The 16,915-nt window shown below is 37.4% G+C and overlaps 2 protein-coding genes across 7 annotated transcripts in view; one reads left to right on the plus strand and one right to left on the minus strand.

Annotated features, from left to right (window-relative positions):
* Window positions 1-8,479, plus strand: part of LOC137617265 (transmembrane GTPase Marf-like) — a 76,956-nt gene extending 68,477 nt beyond the window's left edge. For all 6 annotated transcript variants that reach the window (XM_068347250.1, XM_068347254.1, XM_068347252.1 and 3 more), the window contains 4 exons: window positions 3,667-3,768; window positions 3,885-4,034; window positions 4,725-4,921; window positions 6,234-8,479. In XM_068347250.1, coding sequence (XP_068203351.1) covers window positions 3,667-3,768; window positions 3,885-4,034; window positions 4,725-4,921; window positions 6,234-6,438 — 654 coding nt within the window. In that variant the 3' untranslated portion in view covers window positions 6,439-8,479. The remainder of the gene's footprint in view (window positions 1-3,666; window positions 3,769-3,884; window positions 4,035-4,724; window positions 4,922-6,233) is intronic.
* A 149-nt stretch (window positions 8,480-8,628) lies between these two features.
* LOC137617267 (DNA mismatch repair protein Mlh1-like) overlaps window positions 8,629-16,915 on the minus strand; it is an 82,172-nt gene continuing 73,885 nt past the window's right edge. Inside the window, exons 12-13 of the mRNA XM_068347257.1 lie at window positions 12,657-12,808; window positions 8,629-9,471 (exon numbers count right to left, since the gene is read on the minus strand). Coding sequence (XP_068203358.1) covers window positions 9,319-9,471; window positions 12,657-12,808 — 305 coding nt within the window. The 3' untranslated portion in view covers window positions 8,629-9,318. The remainder of the gene's footprint in view (window positions 9,472-12,656; window positions 12,809-16,915) is intronic.

Here is a 16,915-nt window from a genome sequence, read left to right on the forward strand (position 1 = left end):
GCAAGGGACCTCCTCATCTGGTCTAAAGATCGAAAGCTCACGCTGGTAACGAGGTTCATTCAGGGCGGTATGAATGTCATGGCAGATCGCCTCAGCCGGAAGGGTCAGGTCATCCCCACAGAGTGGACCCTTCACAAGAATGTTTGCAGCAGACTTTGGGCCCTGTGGGGTCAGCCAACCATAGATCTGTTCGCTACCTCGATAACCTAGAGACTCCTGTTGTATTGTTCTCCGATTCCAGACCCAGCAGCAGTTCACGTGGATGCTTTTCTGCTGGATTGGTCCCATCTCGACCTGTATGCATTCCCGCCGTTCAAGATTGTCAACAGGGTACTTCAGAAGTTCTCCTCTCGCAAAGGGACACGGCTGACGTTGGTTGGCTCCGCTCTGGCCCGCGAGAGAATGGTTCATAGAGATACTGCAATGGCTGGTCGACATTCCCAAGACTCTTCCTCTAGGAGTGAACCTTCTACGTCAACCTCACGTAAAGAAGGTACACCCAAACCTCCACGCTCTTCGTCTGACTGCCTTCAGACTTTCGAAAGACTATCAAGAGCTAGGGGCTTTTCGAAGGAGGCAGCCAGAGCGATTGCCAGAGCAAGGAGAACATCCACTCTCAGAATCTATCAGTCTCAAGGGGAAGTCTTCCGTAGCTGGTACAAGACCAATGCAATTTCCTCAACCAGTACCACTGTAACCCAGATTGCTGACTTCCTGTTACATCTAAGGAAAGTAAGATCCCTTTCAGCTCCTACGATCAAGGGTTACAGAAGTATGTTGGCAGCGGTTTTCCGCCACAGAGGCTTGGATCTTTCCACCAACAAAGATCTACAGGACCTCCCTAGGTCTTTTGAGACCTCAAAGGAACGTCGGTTGTCCACTCCAGGCTGGAATCTAGACGTGGTCCTAAGGTTCCTTATGTCATCAAGATTTGAACCTCTCCAATCAGCCTCTTTTTAGGACCTCACATTAAAAACTCTTTTCCTCGTGTGCTTGACAACAGCTAAAAGAGTAAGTGAGATCCACGCCTTCAGCAGGATCATTGTTTTCACATCTGAAACGGCTACATGTTCCTTGCAGCTCGGTTTTTGCTAAACGAGCTTCCTTCACGTCCTTGGCCTAAGTCGTTCGAGATCCCAAGCCTGTCCAACTTGGTGGGGAATGAACTGGAGAGAGTACTTTGCCCAGTTAGAGCTCTTAGGTACTATCTAAAAAGGTCTTAACCTTTACGAGGACAATCAGAAGCCTTATGGTGTGCTATCAAGAAGCCTTCTTTTCCAAGGTCTAAGAACTCAGTTTCTTACTATTCAGGCTTCTGATTAGGGAAGCACATTCTCATCTGAAGGAAGAAGACCTTGCTTTGCTGAAGGTAAGGACACATGAAGTGAGAGCTGTGGCTACTTCAGTGGCCTTCAAACAGAACCGTTCTCTGCAGAGTGTTATGGATGCAACCTATTGGAGAAGCAAGTCAGTGTTCGCATCATTCTATCTCAAAGATGTCCAGTCTCTTTACGAGTACTGCTACACCCTGGGACCATTCGTAGCAACGAATGCAGTAGTAGGCGGGGGCTCAGCCACTACATTCCCATAATCCCATAACCTTTTAACCTTTCTCTTGAATACTTTTTATGGGTTGTACGGTCGGCTAAGAAGCCTTCCACATCCTTGTTGATTTGGCGGGTGGTCAATTCTTTCTTGAGAAGCGCCGAGGTTAAAGGTTGTGATGAGGTCCTTTAGTATGGGTTGCAGCCCTTGATACTTCAGCACCTTAGAGTTGTTCAGCCTCCTAAGAGGAACGCTGCGCTCAGTAAGGAAGACGAACTTATTTAAGGCAGAGTAATGGCTCAAGTCGACTTCCTTACCAGGTACTTATAATTTCATTGTTATTTTGAATAACTGATAATATGAAATACGGGATACTTAGCTTCTTGATATACATGTACACTGGTTTTCACCCACCTCCCTGGGTGTGAATCAGCTACATGATTATCGGGTAAGATTAATATTGAAAAATGTTATTTTCATTAGTAAAATAAATTTTTGAATATACTTACCCGATAATCATGATTTAATTGACCCACCCATCCTCCCCATAGAACCAGTGGACCGAGGAAAAATTGAGGTGGTGTCAACAAGAAGTACTGCAGTACCTGGCCACAGGTGGCGCTTGTGAGTACACCCCCCTCTTGTATAGCGATCGCTGGCGTATCCCTTCCGTAGAATTCTGTCGGGCAACGGAGTTGACAGCTACATGATTATCGGGTAAGTATATTCAAAAATTTATTTTACTAATGAAAATAACATTTTTCTATACATTTTTATGAAAGTAACATTCTTCAGTAGACTGTCATTAACATTACTGTATACATTGTGCAAATTATATATTAAATTTTTCTTAATTCATTTGTCCCTAATGTGTTGGAAGATTTTAACAAGTAATCCTAAGAATTCATTTTTGTGAGGGGGTGGGTGGAGTTATTAATGTGGTTGATACATTTTTTTTTTTTTTGTTGAAGTGTGCATGTCATTTATGCCTCATCTTTAGTAGTTAGGGTAAATATGAGAAGTGATGTTAATACAGTATTTATAAAATGCAGTTGGCTTCTGGAATTTTGTAGACTTCATAGTAATCTCTAAAATGTAACATTTATCCCAGTTTGACAAAAAAAAAAATATTTACCTAAAGACATGATTGATTATGTAATAATACTATTCTAAGGATAATGTATGCTACAATAAAATAAGTGCATTATTGTATTATGGGAATAAAACTTTGTATTGTGCCGTCAATACATCCTATAGTTGAGAGAGAGTTTTCTCAGCTTGCCTTGAGGTGTAACAAAACTCTTGAAGTTAAACATACATTACTGTACACTCATGGTATTTTCCCTGTTAGGGCCCTGGGCTTATAGCATCCGGCTTTTCCAACTAGGGTTATAGCTTAGCAAGAAATAATAATAATAATAATAATACTTCCAGTAGGGGGTTAGTGCCATCAGGGTACTCGACACAATATATTGTAGGCATTACTAAAAGATCTTTGTAGCTTCCCTTTGGCCATTAGCTGCAATGATCTTTTAGTCTTCTCCATTATCTGTTCCCACTGTCTTTCTAGCAGCTTATTGTCCAACCCATTACATTTTACAGTAATTCATAGTTTAGCAGTTGGATTACATCTCAGTTGCACCTCTGCGTTGACCTCCCCTTATTGCCTAGTTCCATAAAAAAAAAAAAAACATGTACATTACTAGTGATTCAAGTTAGTGATGCGATGCATCTTGATAGTAAATTTGCAGTTTCAATATTATAACTATGAACAGAAAGTCTTAGTGAAACATTTTGTTAAAAGTCCAATACATGTGCTGCATTTATGGAGAAATTTAAAGTGAAGTGTGTTTTACTGAACCTCTTTTATAATATATAGTACTGTACTGCTATGAATTCTAAAGTTTTTATTCCCATAAAATGTGTTTCCATTGGCTAGGATTATGTTGTAGCCTAGCATATACTAAGAATATTAGTAAAATTTATTCACATTTAGAAAAACCCCTATGTGGACCTATTAGTGTGTATAAAGATACAAGTGATTATTAGACTTTAATTAATACTTGAAAATATTTGTTTCTCTGAAGTAGAAGTTATCAATAAAATTTTTATCTTTTTCAGGAAGACATAGAGTTTAAATTCTCTTTAGGGTTGGTTTCTTTAGTCCAACGAGTCTTGGGTAGAGCCAGCAACCGTATTGTAAATTCTAAGCACAAGGACAATGTGAGTATGATTATATGAATTAGTTTTAAGAATGGATTATAAATTTATTTGTTTGATTAATAATTTTTGCTTATATTAATACAGAAAATTTTGAGTAAAGAAAATTTTTGTTGCAGATTCCACGAAGTGTTCCGATGACACCTATGACCCCAAGCAACGAACCCCAGTTTACCGTTTCCCAAGATGATTGGTCAATCATCAGTCGGTTTGCAGTTGCCACTGTTGGTTCTCAAGGTACCATGGGACTAGCATTAGCATTAGGACTTGTAAGTATGATTTGTTGTTTTTGGATTATGGCTTAATTCTGACATATGCACTCAAATCAAGGAATTGCTTATTAAGCTTTCAACTTATTTTTGGAAATCTCTTGTTTAGTGTACTTTTAGCAAAGAATAGGCTAAAAGTTTGGTTTAATATTTTCGTTTTATAGTAGTATCCCCTTTGTCATAATATCAGAGTGATGTCAATCACTTAAGCTTTGAAGCAAGTGTTCTACGGAATTTTCAAATAGCCCCCTCTGTCTAAAAGGTATTTTATCCTAGACCATTCATTTCAGGAAATTAACACCAGAAAAGACTTTGATACCTTTTATTGTAGTAAAATAGTTCTTCGATACAAGAATTGGGGATATCAAGGCATTTTTTTAAAAACAATAGTGATTGTGTAAGCTTAGTTACTAGCTTTTTCATTTCTGAAGTATAGTATCTCAGAAACTTGCCATGTTATTACATGGATTATTTATGTTTGCCGTTTGCATTGATTCACGATGGGATAGAAGCAAAACACTCAATTTTAGTTTCTATTTTATGTAAAAATTATTGATGAATAAAAAATAAACAAGGACACCTGCAGTAAAGACAAAGAATAAAAATACACAGCAAATTTTCATTAACAAGATAAAAATAGTTTAATTATGCAATCCAAAAAAGTAGTAAACATATAATCTTTATTTACAGCTTTTTAAAACTGTTGGATGGCGGTTCATAGTTTTCACGGGTGGACTGTATGGTTGTCTTTATGCTTATGAGAGGCTAACTTGGACAAATAAGGCAAAAGAGCGTGTATTCAAGAAGCAGTATGTTGACCATGCCACGAGAAAGTTAAGGTTGATAGTGGATCTAACATCTCACAATTGTTCTCATCAAGTTCAGCAGTAAGTATGAATTCTGAGTGCACTCATAATTTTAAATTATCCTTGGATACGGGGGATGCTCTGCAGGCGCAGAGAGGATACGTTTGGCTAGAGTTAACTTGTGATGAACATCAATAGTTGCTGAGCTTGCAAATGGTGGACTTTACTTTAAACTTTGTTCACCCCATCAAGATTTAATGGACTTATACGATATGGCACGCCATTGACTTGTAGTAAGAGATAGCTTAGGAGTGCTTACTTTAGTGAGTGGAGTGATATTAGGATCCAAACTACCAACTAGGTCTTCTTTCTCACAATATAGTTCTCTAATAGAGAAATTAGGGTTCCATTAATGCAAAGGTTTAGCAGCAGAAGGGTTTAAAGTAACTGAAGAAATGTAGGTTTTGTTAGAGGCTATTGAATCTGTATTGCAGAAAACCTTCTGAACCCTTACAGAAAGTACAGTAACACTGTTGATATAAGGCTTAGCTTGGGAAGTGAGGTTAGGTTCGACAGTCGTACATTTGCGATCAGTGTTACAGCTATTAAGATTTTAAAAAAGGAAGCTAGGAATGTCAAGAGATTTGAAGCTCATCACTATCAAAATTCACTGATTATGTGAAGTATTTCAAGGTGTAGGCATGTCATTGTAGTCATCTTTGTAATAATGAACTAGTCTAGTCTTCCCTTGATTTTCCCCTACCAAAAGCAAGTTCCCTTTAGCACTGAACTTTTAACCTGAATGGTGATAATATAAATCATACCTAAAATGAGAGGGACTGCGCTTCATGGTAGGGACTGAGGTAAGCGCATTCTTCACAAGTTATTTAAATCATAGCATGCCCTTGATATGATACACAAAGGGACTGCAGATCTGATCTCAAGAACAATGCCCTCAAACACCATGCAGTAATTGCTAACAAATCCAGGGGAAGACATTATCTCAATGTGCAGTAATAGATAAACAATCTGGAGAAGTCCAAATTAACCATGTTAACTGAGAAACTGAAAGGGTTAAAGAGAAACTAACTGAAAGGGTTAAAGAGAAACTAGCACTTCAGGTCTGGGTTATTTATTGAAGGGAAAAAATGGGATTTTTTTTTTCTTTACTGGTAAATATCAATTAAACCAAGCTTGTGGAGAAGCCGTATGAACATCAGAGGTGGTCATAGAAATTTTATTATATAAAATTACATTTTTCTTTTGCTGGCTTTAAAATGCAGGTACTGTCAATGGAATTAATCGTATGATCTGTTATTGGATGCACTTTAGCTTAACTACTGTACAACCATCTCATTTATTTTGTGATTTTCACATATTCAATCTTTTACAGGGAGCTCAGTGGGACCTTTGCTCGACTTTGCCGATTAGTTGATGAGAGTACAAGTGAGATGCAGAGAGATGTAAGATCCTTGGAGCGTGAAGTTCAACAGTTAGAGGATATGACAGCTACGGCAAAGAAGTTGAGAAATAAAGCCCACTATTTAGCTAATGAATTAGATATCTTTCAACAGACTTACTTATCTTCGGATGAGTAACAGCTTTAGGAAAGGTTAGTAAATATAAAAGGTTGAGTCACAGTTTCATAATAGAAGATTATTTTGTTAATGTTGAGTGTACAGAAAGAATGAAAACTTCATATTTTAGTATAGTTTCATCTCATCTCATATGTCTGAAGATTATTCCCTGCTTTACAATGATTTACTAAGTGAAAAAGGTAGTACAGTAAACTACAAAATTTAAATGGCATTATTATTTTTATTATAATTAATATTGCTACCTCTGAATAATCAGTGTGCCTGTATTATAATTCAAAATGAAAAATTGTATGAAAGTTTTACAATTTTAGTTTGTTTTTAATCCGTCATTCAAATTACAGTGCTTGGCAAGTAGAAACCATGTCATGTAGAATAGATAAACATTCTTTTTTCTAGGCTATAAAATTTCAAATATTTTGATTGCCAAGTCATGAACTTTTTATTTCATCAGCTTTGAGCTTCTATATAAAAGAATTTAATTTCATATAGTAAATTTCATCGTAGAAGTTTCTTGTAGTTCATACCTGTTAAATCTTTAGTAACTTGAAGGTTTTTAATAGGCAAATACCCCTTCATGCTGTTCATCTGTTAACCTAATTTGGAATGGGTACTGTATTGAGAACTTCAAATGTCAGTACATAAGAATTTTTTTTATGGAAGTCAGTACAAATTCTACTTCTATAGAATTTTAGCTGCTCTTTTTACATTTTGAGATTTGAGCAAGACATTATTTTACTTCAGATTGCCATTTGTATTAGCTGCCTTAAAATGTCGGTATAGTAATTGTGAATCTTGTAAAGAAAGCCCATCCACACTTTTTATAAAGTACTCACTTGGTGTCATTTTTTAACTACAGTAAATTTTTATGTGGTTTTACTCATCATATTGACACCTTATCACCCTTCCCATAGCTTTGAGTACACCAACATTTGCTTTGATAAATTTGTAAGCAATTTGTAAGATTGAAACATTTGGATTGTGGTTGGCAGCTTTGGATTTTTTTTCTAGTCGCGTAAATAAACAATATAAGTCAGAGGGAATAGTATTTTCCCAGCATCTTCATAGATAGGCTATTGTCACTTTCACTAATTTCTTGTTATAATGACCTAAGCAAAAAGGATATGGTAAATTGCTATTAGTTTATGTTCACAATTTTTCATTAAAGTTTAACAATGGTTTTAAATCATTATTTTCACATCATGATTACTGTACTTAGATTTTATTTCTAAATAACAAGAAGTCAAGATCTGTTCAGATGTTGTAAGAGAAGCCATCTGTTGAAATCAAAGTAAAGGAAGGTCTAAAAGTAAACATGGTAATGATGGGATGAATTTAGTGGAGGAATTATTTCTTAAGGACTAGGCAACTAAGAAGGACATCTAACTACATAGCCACTCATTCATGGTAATGGAATTTCTAACAAAATAGGAAAATAAATATTTGATATAATGCAGTTGGCGTGGTGGTTCATTAAATTCTCCTGTAGTAACATTATCTTTATTGCTAGAATATAAATTTTATCTATTCTTACTAAAGTGTAATACTTAAGGTTTGATGCATCAAAAATAATTGTATTTAACAATTAACACCACAATTAGTGGTTATAACAATTTATTCTTTAGCAAGAAATTTTGGGTATTATTTCTTCTATTTATTGTAGTAACCCGAGATATTGCTTGGTTGTATCTTATTTTTTTGTAAATACTGTATATGTCAGGCAAAATAAAGGTATTGTAAATAAAAGTCCTAATAGGCAAGTGGTTGTTAAAAATATGAAAAAAGAAAAAAATTCCAAAGTATATGTTAGATGATAAATACCTAGTATGAATCATATAAATTGTAACATGCTAAGGTATGAATGAACATCATTAACAGTTTACTTTATTTATACCAGAATAGTGAAATCTTATTTATACCGAAATAGTGAAATTTACATTGTTAACCTACCTACATATTTTACTACCTTTTTAGAATAATTTGAATTTGTAATTGACATTCCTTGTGCAAGATTTAACATTCACGTTTGGTCTTGTTGCACAACATGTTGTAGGCAATTACTATTGATGGTGGTTAATAATAAAATTGGCTAAGTAATTTACAATTCAATGAATTTCATTTTTAAAAACTGGCTTGGTTAGGTATTTTGAAAATAATTGCTTTTATAATAATGATATTTTAGGATTTTTTAGAAGAGTTCATTATTTTTGACCAAGCATTTGTGCTGTATATTTTTCTTTAGGTTTCTTTTTAAGTGGATTTACCTTCAAGCAAAATTTAAGAGCTCTAGTGAATTAGAAGTCTAGTCAATAAGGTTTTGAGCTTTATTGCCTTAAAGTTTGCTTTATGATAAAATATGCATTTATCATTTTGTATAAGTACATTATAAGGAGCAATTAAAATTCCTGGTTGCTTAAAATGTGTTCTATTAAACATTTGTACAGAATAGTCTATTTACAATAAAATTTGGTATTAGTGCCATTTTGTTAGAAAATCTGCGAATGTTAACTTGGTAAATGTCTGTAAATATTTCCCTTCCCTGTCATGGAGTGCATAGAATCCTACAGAATTAGTCATTATGAAGGTGTGTATAGTCTGTTGTAGTGTAAATAATGTAAACTGCTGGATATGTTATAAATTACAGTTTACTATAGAGTGAAAGTATCATTCACCTTACTGTTAAAACTTAACTGTTTGTCCTAAATTAATTTTATTATGGTAAGAATGCATGTTTTTTCATTGACGTAATCAAGTGGATGAGCACATACAGTAATTTTAAACTATTAAAAGTTTGCAATAATATTTTTGAAGAACTAAATATTTATGGTAAAAGTGGATTCTAAAAGAAATGTGATGAAAATTATTTGTTACATATTTGTTATGCTAACATCTTTCAAATACCCTATATAAATCTGTGAGATTTGCAATTTGTAAGAATGTGGTATCTTGTGCAAAGTGTTGTGGTGGTAAAAGCGACTTTCTCATAGCAGGATATATAATATGCTCTACTGTCCACTTCCAGTTATCTGCATCATCCTGAAAAGAAAATATGATAAATGTATAATTTCATTGAAGCAGAAACTAATGCAAAAACTATTTTTTAAGACAAACCATCATCCCTCGACAGGATTATAATCCCAGCGACGCAGTACATTATGGTCATTAAAATATTTTAATGAGGTCCTTGCACTGTAGTTGTTGGTGGGTAGAGGTCAAATCCTACCCACCCACAAGTTGGGAAAGCCCCCCTTTTGATCTTAGCAGCATGCTGTCGACATATTTCTTGCTGCTTTGTCAGGCTATCAAATTTTTTGCCTTTTCATTTAGATTTAATGAATGTATTGAGAGAAAATCATATTAGAAGGATATATTAAAAGAAGAAAACTATGATATGCAGTTGTTTTCTGAATGCTGTATATCTTAAATGATGGCCAGCTTTCTGTGCAAACCTACCATTGCCATTCCCTCACTAGTGTGGCCTTAAAAGCAACCATAATGTCATCCTAAGGAAGTTTGCATTCTTGAGACATCGCTAGTGCTCCATCAGAGAATGGTTCTACTACCGGCGAGTGTTCAAGAGATGGCATGCAGCCCTTCTGCCTCTGCAGTGTCTTCATGACCCTGGAAAGTGATACTGTATGTTGTTTCTGCTAATTCAAAGGGTCTCCTTTGGCCTCTTATCCATGTGGAACTTGCACGACTTTGCATTAGGCAAACATCAAATTCCTCCTCTGCCTCCTATTTGTTAAGAATGTTCAGAGCAAGTAGTAGTTATCATCAAAAACAAGTTCAAGAAGCTTTATTGATAAGAATCGCATACATGTGGACTCCACCTGATCTCTCCCCCCTTACATGTGGGAGACAAGGTATGATACCAAGAAACAACTTAACTGCCCTTCTTCCCCTTTCCTTGGAGGGTTGAGTGATCTCTCTCTTTTATGGGAAAGGGAGAGAGACAATATATGCCAACAACTAGCCCACGTCAGGAAAACATATATGCAAACTGAATGTCGGCTGGACCTGTAAACGCTGCCACTTCTGGTCTGATGTCGGAAAAGGAAAAGGTGAACGATTAGCCATTGATTTAATGTGATTTCAACCAATCCCTCCCCACATACCAAGAACAATACTCACACATCCTTGGGAAGGTGTGATAACACACTTTTGCCTACATGTTTGTGGAGTACCTTAGGATCTCGGCATAAGAAGACTAAAGCTGCCTACATGTTTGCGGAGTACCTTAGGATCTCGGCATAAGAAGACTTCAGCTCTGAAGAGAGGTAAACTTACTTATGGTGAAAAAAAATCCATTGTACTCGTTCAAGTAAAGAGGTCTTCCATCATGTGAGCATGAGCGTTTACATGAGGACAATCTAAGGTCTCCTCCTGATCATCCCTTTTTCATCCATCTCGTGATTGGCCACTGCGAGATAATTTTCCACCCGCTTCATCACCACATGATCGTTCTTTGTGTGGTCATGACCTTAAATAAAACTTGGATCACCTGTCACCTGGTCCATCACAGCGCTCACATTCCGTACACAAAGATCTTCCAACATGCTGGGATCCTTCCATACACAGGACTTTCTACATGCAAAGGCCACTCTATGACATGAGGTCTTACCACACGCTGAGACAGAAAACTTTACTCGACCACTTTCAGAATTGAGATGCAACTCTCGTGTTAGCCAGAAATTCTCCTCTCAATCCAGTGAAAGACACTGGCACGAAGTGCCACTTGGTGCCATGTCTCACTCTCGCTCTTCGGAGGCTACAAACTGAGAATCCATAGACCGAGTCATGGAGGCCACAGATCTTTGACAGCCCCTCATGGTCAAAGCCTGCCATCGAATTGTCATGGTTGGATCCTTCTTGGGTGGGTCTTTGGATGTGTGTTGAATTCCCTATGCTCTAGCCGATCGAAGAGGATCCTGCCTCCCGCTCTCTCAACAACAGACTACATTTCAAAGGATGCAGACCTATCTTTGCTCATCAATCCAGCAGTTGCCAGGAATCCTGAGGCTATCATATCAATGGTTGTGGTAGCCTGTTGGAAACTTATTTTAAGGGTTGTGGTACCCTATTTGAAACTTGTTCCTTTCAAGAGTTGTGGTAGCTTCTTGGGAACATTTTAAAGGGAGAGACTCAAACACAAGAACAAATCGTTCTTAGCACACGTTGCAGTCTCATAAGTAGCCATGACCCATAATTGGGCAAATCTCGCAGCTCAAAAGAAGTACTTCAACTTGGGAAGACTGTGACCTTGGCACACCAGTTGTCTACCAAGTGCTCTATGAAACTGTTGTTAAGTTTGCAACACTAGTAAAGCTGCTTTCCTTTCCAACAAGTTATAAGGCTGGGGGTGCGGATAGGACTCTGGAGGTTCCCAAAGTATTCTTAAGTGACTATCTCAAAGGCATGGGGGTGGGGGTTGCCAACTGGACCCTTTAGAGGAGGGATGCTGTCGCCTACCACTTAGCCAGGTAGGTGGGGCCAGAGGAATGCCTCAATACTAGAGACTACAGAGCTTTTCCTGTAGAATGACTTGGACATTATAATGGAGAAGTAAAGACGACAAATGATTCCCTTATCCAAGATCCTTTAAAGGGAACGACAAGAGATTTTTTAACCCCACCATGCCTCTGATATTGCCATGGAAGAAGACTTTAGGTGATTCCAGAGCACCTATCTGCACTCTCCAGCCTCATATCCTGTTGGAAAGGCAAGCAGTGCTATTAGCACTTTTCTGTAAACCATTTAAAAATACAAAGAATCCCCTTTCAAACGATACATGAAATACATTACCGAAAAGAACAATATTCAAGAAGAAGCCACTCTTTTACAAATGGTGATTGAGAATTTGTTGTGACGTAGGCGTGCTAGCGATAACCTAAAGGATGATTACTTTCTAAAATGACCGCAATCGTAGCAGACAACTTTCTACTACTGAGGTGCTGTGATAAATTCAAATGAGCCTGAATTGGTATGTCTTCCCAATACACACTGAGTCTGTGCTTGAGACATTAATAATACACTGGCCCTAGAGCAGGGGAGACAACATTTATTTGGTATTCAAGTCGTATTGAAAGTTCTTGAAGATCACACGGCACTCTTAACCCCAAAAGGTAACAAATCTAAATAGCACACAAGAATAAACTTAATTATCATAGCATGACAAAAGTGGATTCTTTATACAAAGGATGACAATACTGTATTCTTACCTTCATTGGTTCATTATTCCTTTGAATGCGATAAAACCTTGAAGTTTCGCGACAAAAGGTTTGGAAGCAGTCCTTTTCATTATCCCAATCAACCTCTGTTGTTAATCGAAGGATGTACATAGGAAGACCTTCCATCGCTGGTACATAATCATCTTCAATGGAAAACCACATTATAGTATTTGATCAAATTTCTTCTTAAAACTTTATATAATTAAAACTATTTTACTAGCAATGGTCCTTTTTATGGTTAAAATAGTTTTATACTATTTCTATCAACATTTAAATAACTAAGCTTTACAAATAGAGGATTTCATACTTTACTGGTCTAAAATTAAAGCACTAAAGAAATTTATTTTATGTTTTCAAGCGCTCAAGTTCAAACTGTTAACAAAATGAGAAACCTAACATTTCTATGTATGTGATTCATCCAAATTTGCTTAAATGCACTTATTTTTATATCTTATGCATTTTATCATCTGGGTATCACTACTTCTTTGTCTACATCTTTTCCCACTTCTGTGTGAGGTCGATGTTTCTGGTCAGCTTTCTCCACCGACCTCTGTCCCACACCCCACCACCGGCCAATCCCCTTGATCTCATTCTTATACTCACTGACCATAGTTGTTTTGGCTACATCTGGGTATCACTGACATCAAAATATTACTGTATGAGGGCCAAATAAACATAACCACTAAAAATAATATTCATCAAAATTTGCCTAAATGAACATATTTTATTTATTATGCACTTCTATCATCTGTCTATCTCACAAAATACTACTGTATGAAGGTGAAATAAACAACCACTGCAACAAAAATGATGGAGGTTGTATCCAAGGAAAATAGGCTTATTTCTGCTGCAATGAAAGGTACTGGGTTTTGTTTCACAAACACTTATGAGCTATTCAATATGCACATGATAGAGCAAAAAATAGATGATTGGCGAATAATATTTATGAAGAATTTAAGCATAATTATGTAAATGGATTAAAGAGAACAGAGCAAACCCCTAGAAGACATCAATATTAATAACGTTAGTAAATTGTGACGTGCACTTAGTACGGATAAATACATCACTACAAATATTATTGCTTTACTGAATTTTTAATAAGTTCCTTCTCCAACTTTAACTAGCAAATGTCAAACTTTTAAAGACTTGCATTTTTCCAAACTACACAAACCAGAGTCCATTACTGTAATAGGAATATGATTTGAGCAAAGCTGGAACTTATAGATTGCCCCACAGACAATGAAATGTGTCCTCTAGTTACACTTACTGGTCTGGGACCTGCGAACAGAACTCTGGCAGTTTTCTGATGAACCTTATGGCAAACGTGTCTACTAATGGGACCCCCCCAGTCAAAAGTCTCTCCCTCTCCGCCACTGGATGAAGGGAAAACTACCCCTACCACTTGCCACTGGCAACTGAGCTTGTCAGCAATTACATTCAATATGTAAGGGATGAATCTTGCCAACAGCTCCATTCCAATGGCTAGTGCCCAAGAGCGAGACTGTTGCCAACACGCAGAGGTAGCACTTCGGTGGTATTATCGCGCATCAATGCTTATGAGTGACCCCTCAGGTTCTGTGTAAATGCTTGCAGCATCAGGAGTGCTTCCTATAACTCCAACAGGTTTATGTGAAGACTTCTCTTCCTTGGATCAGCTCCCTGAGGTGGTCTAATTCCTCAGGGGTGCTCCCCATCCGTCCTTTAAGGTGTCTGTAAACAGCAGCATATCTGGAGAAAGGCACTCCAAGGGAATTCCCTTGAGGAGGTTCTCTTCCATTAGCCACTAAACTAGATCTTCCCGTACCTCTTGTTGTACTAGAACATGGTGGTGAGATGGCTGCTGATCAGTCTCTCTTCAAGCACCACTGAAGTGACCTCCAGTAGAGGCACCTGCATGGAATAAGCTTCTCCAAGGATAAGAGGTGTCCAGATAAGCATTGTTATTGCTGAGCTGGTAGTTGTTGCCTAGACATACAAGGTCACTCTACTCTCTTAAATTTCCCAGCGAATTATCCAATGGGAAGAGTCGTTACTGTAGTATCTATCAGTATTCCCAGGTACTCAGTTCTCTGCTTATCTCAATCTTCAAGGAACCGTCTCCAAGAAGAGGACAGGATCAACCAATCATCTAAGTACGTGGCATGTGCCGAAGACTAGACTAATGTGAACATTTGGGTTTAGGTGGTTCATAGTCCACAGCACAAGGCCAAAGAAAAGGAACTTCCTCGAGTACCGATGGATTGGTATTTGATAGTATGCATCTCTCAGGTCTCAAGGGAACATAAATTCGTTCCTCCTGATTACACCGCATTCAAAGATACTCCAAGGGGGAGATGTCAATGACCAGCAACTGAGTACCTAGGGGTAGACTCTTTAAACCTCCTAGGATTCTTGCTGGTATGCCTGAAAGATCCTAGGCATGATGGGTCCCTTCTATATCGAGACAAAGACTACGCTCACAATCGTTTGAGTATATTCCTTGGTTCGTGAACCTGAGCTTGCTCACTGCCTCTTCCAGAGAATGTTAGGATACAGAGATGTACATGCACAAAGGTGATCACTTACGAATGGGTGAATGGGAGCAAACAGGAGACCACACCCAATCCCAGAGTGCATTTGAACAGGTGGGTGCACTTCCACCCTCCTGGGTAATATTCTTAGGTGAAGGCAAACCTCTTGTAGCCAAGAGCGTGCATGCAAAGGGGAATGTACTTCCACCTGTGAGGAATAGTTAACAGGTGAGCTCTTGCAAACAAGTGTGAGAACAGGAGTGCGTGCCTTCACAAGCAAGTGTGAGTGCCATACAGTTGAGTACACCTCCAAAGGTGAGGGCAAGTGTATAGGGGCATTATTACAAGGTCAGCGCTGGCAAACAGATGAACACGTGAAAAAAGGAGTACACCTCAACAGGTGAGGGCAGGTGTACACGTGTGCTACTGTAAATGGTATCACACACAATGAGGAGAGTACACCTCAGCAGTTGAGGATGATTGTACTAGTTTGTTACTACGAGCATGGGTGCACTTTGCCACGAGAGCGCATGCATGCACAGGCGAGTACCCAAGGGGTGAGGGTGAATGTATCCTGGTATTACTGTCGAACACCTACAAACAAGAATCAACCTAGTGTTAGAACGTGAGCAGGCCTGCTCAGACTTCTATAATATTCTGAAGTTTTGTCTTGTCCTCTGCATTGAGTTTGGATGACTGGATATCCAGCCTCTGAAAAGGTGGCCATGCTTGTACTCTCAGCTGAAGAAGTTTCCCAGAAGGAACTGTAAGCACCCTTATCACACTTGTAGGAAGAAAGGGACAATTGGGTGGGCATTTTGATCCCATGACTTAAACCATGGCTTAAACCTTTGGTTTTTCTTGTTTGTAAAGTTTAGTTTTTTTTTTCTCTTTGTTTTTAGGTCTTCATGCTTCCTCCACAACTTATGATAAGATTTTGGTACTAAACACAATGATTAAAACCAAGTACATTCAAAGTCATATCTTAGATCATTATTTGTTAAAAAAACATATATTGTATGACATAAGTAACTGAACTTCAGATATTTAGGTTAAAAGAAATTAAATAATTTTATTTTTCTATTGCAATAGAGGTACTGTATATATAAAGCAAAGAATATGAATCAAATACAAAATTTAAAAAATTAGTACCATTTGGGGATTGATATCATATAAACAAAAAATTCACAAAACACTATACCATTTGGTGACTAATATCAAATAAAAAAAAATATAAAATTAAATACAATTTGGTGATTGATAATTTAATACAAAATGAATATCTAAAGACTACAGAACCAAGAAAATCTAAAGTGTACCCCATCAAAATTATAGTCTGTTCAAAACTGTGTGGAGGGGGGGGGAAATACCTTCCTTCTCTTTACCCAGTTTGTTTCCGAGTTTATTGTACCAAGTTACAATGTATGGATAATGGTATGTCAAACACATACAGGGGAACATGAATTAATTAAATAAACCAGAAAAAAATATATTCCATGGTTTAAATAAACCAGAAAAAATATATTCCATGGTTTAAATAAACCAGAAAAAAACTATTCCATGGTTTAAAAAAAAAAACCATCGGCACAGTAGCAGTGCTCTCTTTTCTTTCTGAAGATGGGTAGCAATGAGACTTCCCTGCAGGTATTGGGGTTGAAATCAGGTTGGAAGGTGAGGGGGTATGAAGCTGCTTCCTCCCTTTCCCAGAAGTCATCGTAAGCTAGACCTTAGCAGGAGGTT

This window comes from Palaemon carinicauda, chromosome 23, assembly GCF_036898095.1.
Source record: "Palaemon carinicauda isolate YSFRI2023 chromosome 23, ASM3689809v2, whole genome shotgun sequence".
Lineage (NCBI taxonomy): Eukaryota > Metazoa > Arthropoda > Malacostraca > Decapoda > Palaemonidae > Palaemon > Palaemon carinicauda.